Raw genomic sequence first — 8,454 nt, forward strand, 5'->3', positions numbered from 1 at the left:
CAGAAATAGAAATATTAACTTCAGTGTTTGCTCCTTAAGAGAGCGCAGAATATTGTGCACCTGTTCATCAGTTCTTTAAGAAACGAAGTGGCCACTGCAGCATTTACCTCTGTTATGACCTTCATCTCTTCATCCCCTCCATGAATATTAAATCAGGAACGACCCAGCTCTCGTGGATTGTGTGTGCCTTTACCTCTGGAGGTGCCACTGTCTGATGCTGTCAAAGGGAGGCCCCTGTCTTCTGGTGATGGGCTGCCAGGTCTGACTATGGGTTGCCAGATTCAAGGCAACATGCTGGCAGGGCTGCGTTTGTCTTGGGTGTGTGAATGAGAGGCACCTGTGACCTCTGGTCACGCTCTGCTTGTGCCCTGCGGTGTGAGCACCACGTTTAGGACTCACGCTGGGCCCGTCAGCACATCAACTGTCCACTTAATGGAGACGATTGGACGGGCTCTGCAGGGCCGACAAGCTATTATGCAAATACTACACCCGAAGCATTTTAAATCAGATATGCTTTGTGAAAAGGGTTGAATCGTTTTATGAATGCGAGTTATCTCTCATCTAGAGGGAAGACACTTCAGAAAGTCACAACATGTGAGTGGAGCCAGTATCTCATGTGGCATGTGGTCTGGGCTTCATTCGTCGCCCTCGCTGGATTCAACACCGTGCCTATATCTGTTTCAGCATGATTTCCCATCTGGCAGCAAGAGTCAGGCCTGCGCGTGTCAAGAGACCCTGCTCCACCTGCTCCACCCGCCTCCCCTGCTCTGACAGCATGCCTTCTGGGCCCAACAGGACCTCTCGGGGTCCTTACCTCATTAGAGAGGTATTCATGCTCTCTGCAGAGCAGGCCTGCCTGTCACCGTGGACAGGGTGATCAGGTGTGGACAAGTCACACACAGAAGGGGAGGTATGTTTTAACGTGAAATGACTTCCACGAGTCTGAGGTGAAGTCAAAGTGTCACCGTCCGTGAGTAGAGAAACGACAAAGACATGAGCGCAGCACATGTTGTAGTAAACATCATAGACACATTTTATTGATCTCACAAAAATACAGTGCTTTTCAAGAGCTTTTCGGGGATCCTCTCGACCTCCTGAGCCCATAACAACATCAGAGAACATCACAGCGAGCAAAGAGGCAAAGAACATCTAATGTCCATGTAATTAAAAACAAAAATAAACACAAATGTGTGTAAACATCCCTCTCAGGTGGGTTTAGAAAACATTTACAAAATGTACAAAAAGTGTGTTTCATCGTGTGATAGTCCGTCCTCGAGCTGGTGTCCTACCACGGCCTCCACACAGAGTCTGACATGAGCGCCGGTGCAACAGGTGACATGTGATGGCTGTTCTGTGCGCTCAAAGGCACGAGAGCCGCGCTGGGAACGAGGAAAGCAAACTGTCCATCCGGCGTGGGCACCACCTGGAAGCCGCCGCCGCCGCCACCGTACAGCTTCACGGCGTCCGGGGAGACGCGCATGGACGCGCCGCCTTTGCAGGGCATGAGCGGAGCGGGCGCAGCTGGGATCTGCGTGCCTGACAGCGCACCGGCCGGGTGAGGTGCGTAGAAGCTGACGCCGTTTATTTGGGTGACACAGGCTGACAGGTGGCCTAGGAGGCGAGTCCTCACCTCCGTGTTCACCCCTTCACAGGTGGACAGGAAGCGGGTGACCTCTCCGACGCACTCACTGAAGCCGGCTCTGTACTTAGACAGGACGGATGGGTCCGTGTTCACAGCAGCTGGAGGGGAATAGACAAACACATACATTAATAAATCACATGAATAGATACATAATTTCACACACTGGCTGATTTAAATAATGTAAACATAGATTTTGTTCATGCATTTGAGGCCTTTTGAGATCAGCTCTTAATGCGGAGAACGCCAGCTGTGAGCAGGCAATAAATCTCAGAGACCAGTGGGAACATGTTTACCAGCTAAAGTTAGACATCCAAGAATGACTGCAGCGCATCAACACGGTCCATCCGGACTTACCAGACATCTGGAGTCTCTGCAGGTTCCTGAGGTGCTTCACTGTCATCTCCAGGATGTCCGCCTTCTCCAGTTTGGAGTGTCTGGAGCTCTGAGCGGACAGAAAGTGACCAGTTAGTGCTGGATGTGATCTTTTGGATCCTAAACTCTAAACACAAATGTGTGTTGTGTGTTTTGATTTTAAATCTCCTTACATCTTTCTTGAGAGCGTCCATGATGAGGGTCTTCAGCTGGCCCAGGCTCTCGTTGATGCGCGCTCGTCTCCGCTTCTCCATGATGGGTTTGGAGGACTTGAAACAAAAAACAACAGATGAGATGATTGTTTTCAGGATAAATTAATAGCCAGCTGATATGTTAGCACAGCAGCTCGTTCGTATACCTTTCTGTTCTCCGACAGGGTGCGGGGTTTTTCGGGTGTGGACACCCCGCTTGCCGGGGTGGCAGCCACAGAGGAGGGAGACGTCCTCTCTAAAGTACCGGCTGGCATCTTGGCGCTTGAGGTTAAAAACAGTCCGAACAAAAACTTTATTGGTGACAGAAACAAGTCAGTCCAGTCCTGTGAGGGTGAGTCCCGCCTTCTCCTGGCACACAGAGCGGTTTACTGGTGAGAAGTGGCTCCTGTCCGGTCGCCAGGCTCTCAGCAGCCGTCAGTCCGCTCCTGACTCCAGCTCCTCGGCCTTTATCTACACAGCCCGAGCTGCACGCGAGCGGCTCGTGTGCGAGTTCCCCCGGTTTCATCCGTCCGGCCAATGAGCGCGCGGGACACGGTGCCGGGGGCGGCGGGCTCGTGCGACCAGGCGCTCCCATTGGCTACCTGTCAGGATGCTGAGAGAGAGTTTTTACACAGAAAGTTACTTTATAGTGAAGAGAAGCGCCCTGCTGCTGCTGCTGCAGCAGACTAGGTGTGTTACCTGTGAGATTAGATCAACTGTGCGCCATGTAGATTTAATGTGATGATGAGCGAATTAGTGGGATAGAGGGTTATTTAAAAACAGATTAAACTGTAATTAATGTCAAATCCATCAGTCGATTTGGTGGTTTATTGTCTTTTTATGCTGATAACTTATCGTTACATTATTTAGGGTAGATTTTTATCACATAAAATACTATTTACTGGATACAACTTCATATGCATTGAGTTGTTTCTCCTCCTCTATATATTATATCAGATTGCACTGTTTCCGTGTTTCAGACTACTTTAAGACATAAAAATGCAGTTTAGTTATAGTAAGATAGCCGACACTAAACGGACGTATGAATATACGCTAAGATAAAAAAAACAACAACCCAGCAATAAACAGTATTCACAGTATACAGAGTGAAATTAATCCACTGAGATATATACATACACACATTATGCTACAAATGTTGATTTTCATTAGTTTACCAATAAAAACTAAAAGTTAAGTAATTGATATCTCTTCTATGATTTATTATTTCATTATTAAAACTAAAAGTTTAATCTTCAGATGATTAAGCATTCATCTGTATAATAAACTGAAAAATGAAGTCTGATTTAAAAAAAATACTTGTTAAAAATGTTTACTCAAAAACTGCTCATCACAGCATAGTTTTTATATTTGTTTGTCATCAGTTGGCACATAAAACAAATAGCCTACATCTAGAGTATCTTCATTATTAGATGTGCAGCAAAACACAGAAGCTGCTCCACTTGTATTTTCTGTGACTTTTAAACAGAATTGATGATACTGGACGTGAGAATATTTGTGTCAGGAGAGGCAAATCAGGCAAATGTTTGCAGCCCCCTCCCCAAAAAAACATGTGTTGAAAGGGGCCCCTGATGGCCGCTCATATTGCCATATTTCACAATGGCAACTATAAACCCCTTATACCTCCCATAAAGGCACTCTACTGTGCACCACCAAATCATTGTCTTATGTGTTGATGACTTGGGAATCGCCAATGCACCTTTCCAAATACTGAAACTAACTCTGATAGTTCATAGTGATTTAACAATCACAAGTATATGGTATCCATTATGTTATAATTGAATATTTTAATAAACTGCCAAGAGGAAAGAACTCACTCACTACTGTTTATCTGATTGTACACCCACACTCTGTTTCGGGGGTCATTGAGTGCGTCAGAGTTTGAGGTGAAAACACACACACACTCCTCTGACACACTCCAGGCCTGATGTCCAGTGAAGAAGAAAATCTCCGACACACTCGGCTGTCTTCTCGCTGCTGTGATCTCTGACATCTCCTGTCTGTTATCAGAAAACACAGCTGAAGAGTTACTTTAAAGCATCAGAAGTCTTTTAATACATTTAGTGTGTGTTTTAATGGATATAAGAGTGTTTGTCTTTAAAATCTTTTAGGGGACTTTAGCCGTTTTGTGAATAATCTAAACCTGACTGCTGTTTGTTAATGAAGTTGTGTTTTCTTTGGTCTGTTATATTTTTAAAAAGCTATTTTGAGTGCTTTAATTAAAACTTTCTGGATATATCAATGCATAAAAACAATGCATATTCTCTGGGATAGAGTTCAACGTCAAAGTATGAGGTTAAAATGATTGATTTTGTATTTTTAAAAATAATTATATTATTTTTTAGCAAATATTTCTTCTGAGATGTTATACTTTAATAGCTCAGTACAGTGCGAAACATTAAGGATTTTTTTTTTCTTTTTTTCTTTTTACATATTTCTAATACTCATTTACACAAAATCTCTCATTAAGTAATTTCATTTATCTTGTCTTATAGAATCAGACACATTTGAGTCAACTGTGCCACAGAACGACATGAGATGGTTTCCAGGATGAAAATAAAGATTACTGTAATATTTTGTACACAGCGTTTCTTTTCATTTTAAAGTAGCTTTTGTCAGTAGTTTTATCTTCAGTCTTTGTGTTTCTCTTGTGTTTTTTTTTAAATCATTACTATTACAAATTAGACCATTGCCTTTAAAAATCATGTCCAGTATCAGTGTGATAAGGACACATGCTGCTTGTTGCACAGCTTAATTGATAGATTTGCTGACAGACATCTCTTTCTGGTGCAGGTTTGTCATCAGACGCCTCTATCCTCCCTGATGGACTTCAAACGCTCTCTGAATAAGCTCCTAAACCCTCAGAGGTGAAATGACCCCAGAAGCCAGGTCAGTGTCTGTGTCCACGTCTTCCTCTTAACCTCAAGCACCGCCGGCTTCTCCACTTGAGTCGAAATTAAGTTACGTCAAATGAAATCAAGCCAAACCTCCAGCCAGATTGGATTTGACCTGTTACATAACTAATTGACAACATCAGCTGAAGTCAAAGATCTGTGCCCATCAGTGTATAAAAATAGGCTATAACTGTTTTTCCAAGTCAAGATTGGAGCAGGAGAGGATGCTGTGTGTCTTCAGCCCTGTAAAAAACATTCATCCCAAATACATTTCCAGTTTCCCACTGAAACACACTGAGCTTGCCAACAATGAGCACCTCAGGCTCTTCTTCCAGCCGTCCTCCCGGGATCACTTAAAGTGCTCAGTTAATCTCCTAACTGGATGTTTTAACAAGATGCTCCTTTAAAACGGCCCGACGAGAGGGGTTTCTGGAGGAGAGGCCGAGCAACTATAAATTACATCCTATCAGTTCTGTTTTCAGTGAGCCTGCCGCTCCGCCACAAACAAGCCTTTATTGTGCGGACGGCGATGTGGACATGAGGTTTATAGTGCAGCCCTGATGTGTATCAGTGTGGGAACCCGGGGGTGGGAGGCTCCACAGAGAGAGGGAGGGTTAGAGAGATATCAGGGTCCAGCATGTGACTGATAAGCACCAGGAAAACAAGGAAGACATGCAATATTCTGGGTTTTGTTTTTTGGACAACATTCATAAGCATACAACATGTCAGACTTTGCAGGGATATAGTTATCAATGCTTTAATTTGCATCACTGTCTCTGGTGTTTTGGATATATTAGAACCAAGAGGCAGAAAACTGAGTCGAATGACCAAATAGTTAAAAGGCATTATATCATCAGAGACAAAGGGGAAAAATAAGTTTGAGATGCAAAGATTAATAAAGTGGAGTGTGAATTAAAGATGAACTGAAAGCCCACGTTTCACTTTAATGTCAGGAGGATGAACTCCTAAAATAGAAATCCAAAGAAATGAATCGTGACTCTGTGTCTGGCCTTTAAATAAGTCACTGTGATAAAGGCTTTTTAATATTCTCTTCCCTCTTTGATACTTTGTCTTGTATTCGGAGTGCCTCTGGTGTCTTATTTTATTCAATGACAGCGGACACCAATTAGAGAGGAAACCTGACCAGCCTTAAATCTATCAAAATGTATGTTTGCTTTATTGTGTGCGATGATCTCATTTTATTGACTTTGCAACTTCCAAACATCATAAAATACTTAAAACATGTAGAGAAAATCCTAAGAACAGTGTTTAATTTAATACAACTAGCTCGGTCTGCCAGAGAAGCCAATACAAAGACCACTCCAGACACTTTGTGCTGTGTGCCATGAACCAACCTTTCGTTGACTTTCGGTCAATTCAAGTCAATTTTATTTAAATAATGACTAATCACAGCAGGTATCTCATGGCAATTTTCATAAAGCAAATCTAAATTGGGGTGTCACGATTGACAGATATGGACGATAACCTGGATCACTTAAAAAGTGAAATGTTAATATTGTTGTAAATATTGTATTGTTGATTATACACATATCAGAATATTGTGTGAATATTTTGGTGCAGATTTTAGGTTTTGTCGATCTTTTGTTATCAGTTCATCTGGTTGCCTTTTCATATTTATAAAATTTTCTTTTGTACACTTTTCTCTCTCCTCCTCACACTTGGATTTTGACAATTTTTTACTCTTATTGGCCCAAAAAAGGTAAAACATACATTCAACTAAATCCAAGATTAATTCAAAAGTTGGCCTTTTTCCAAATTTTCTATAGAGATCATGATAATATGGCTAATGTGAATTTCTTTGGCCACATTAAGCATTTAGTGAAAATCTGATATCATGTCATCTCCGCCATAATAAGACCATACTCGTCATAAAACTCCACATCAGATATAGTTTTGGTATTTTCCTTGGTCATTACTTTTAAAACTATGGCAACAGCTACAAGGTTGTTGTCAAGAATGGAACACAAACATTTACAGAAGATTTTGAAGCTGCTGATATTCCTTCTGTCTACATTGGAGTCCATCCTGAGACTAAACTTTGATCCAAATAAGACAGAATCAGTGTAACAGGATTCAAGAAGATGTGTATTGTCACTCTGGTTGTACAATTACACTTGATGGAAATTCTTCGGCGAGAGATTTCACTACAGAAATAGTGAATACTGTATATTATATGTATTTAAGAAAATATCAAAACAGAATATAACGTAAATTACGTCTGAAGGTAAGAAAGATATGGAACAAGAGTTTGTGCAGCAGTAGCAAGTGTCCACAGAATAGAACTCGCACTTGAAATGGTATAGCATCAAAAATGTATATAGCAATTAGTACGAGAACGGGTTGTAAAAATATTAGAAGTTGTACAAACTGAAGGTGCAGAGGCCAGCACACCTATAAAAGAAGTCCTTATTCTATTCAGCTCACCAGTCAATACCGATTTTATGTATTTTTTCATCCCTATGAGGCACCAGGATGGCTGAATCATCTGCAGCCTGCTCAGGTTCTGCTTTCGTGTCACTTCACATGTCGCACGTTGCTTCAGTTCATTCAAATTTGATGGATTGCGACATAATATGTTACAAATCATCCAAAAAGAGCAGCTGAAATGTGACAAGCCTCTGTGCAGTGGGTGGAGTTTTTTTTACACAGGAACAGTTGCCAGTTGTCACACTCCATCTTCACCTGGTCTGAAAGCTGTGGCCCCTGCTGCTTTCCACTCCTCCACCCAGCCTCCATGTGGGCAGAAAAATGACCATCGTCATCATCAAATACTGCGAAGGTTCCCTTTCAACTGCTGGTATGAAAACATCTCGGGCCCGGAGGGGAGGGCGCAGACAGAGGGGATCACTTAAACATCTCATCCAGCGCCTCGCTTGCCTTCTCTGCATCCCTCCTTCTCTCTTTGAATCCCCCCCTTAAAGTAGGGGGGGGGGGGCCTCCCATAGCAACTCCAAGCCCCCCGGCTCTGCCTGCCTTTTGTCCCCCTCCCCAACAGCAGTTTCTGCTCCAGAAGCCTTAGACAAGGCCTCCATTAATTGTGGGCCTGTGTGGAATACACGTGGGACAATGGGCCCAACAGAGTGTCCGGCCCCCAGACAAGGCTGGAAACAAGTGGTACAGGAATCCAGCAGAATAGACTCGTCCTGGCTGATGTCACTGAATACATTTACCTACCTCAGAGCGCATTCACTCTGCGCTTTGTTTTATTTGGACAAAAAAAGAGAAGGGGTAGGGGGGAGGTAGCGGTATCAATGGAGAAGAGGAGCTGGAGGAGGGGAGGGGAGCTCAAGGATGGGAAATAACTTGTTGTCATGGT

The 8,454-nt window shown here is 43.0% G+C and overlaps 1 protein-coding gene across 1 annotated transcript; it reads right to left on the bottom strand.

Annotated features, from left to right (window-relative positions):
- Nucleotides 1-1,007: 1,007 nt before the first annotated feature.
- On the bottom strand, nucleotides 1,008-2,663 carry LOC115573149 (transcription factor HES-1-like). The gene is made up of 4 exons (XM_030403813.1): nucleotides 2,373-2,663; nucleotides 2,188-2,283; nucleotides 1,997-2,084; nucleotides 1,008-1,740 (listed from the first exon to the last, which is right to left on the bottom strand). Exons 1-4 carry the CDS (start codon nucleotides 2,478-2,480, stop codon nucleotides 1,286-1,288), a joined length of 747 nt encoding a protein of 248 aa, XP_030259673.1. The 5' UTR covers nucleotides 2,481-2,663; the 3' UTR covers nucleotides 1,008-1,285.
- Nucleotides 2,664-8,454: the final 5,791 nt, after the last annotated feature.

The sequence above is a fragment of the Sparus aurata genome, chromosome 21, assembly GCF_900880675.1.
Source record: "Sparus aurata chromosome 21, fSpaAur1.1, whole genome shotgun sequence".
In the NCBI taxonomy this organism is placed as follows: domain Eukaryota; kingdom Metazoa; phylum Chordata; class Actinopteri; order Spariformes; family Sparidae; genus Sparus; species Sparus aurata.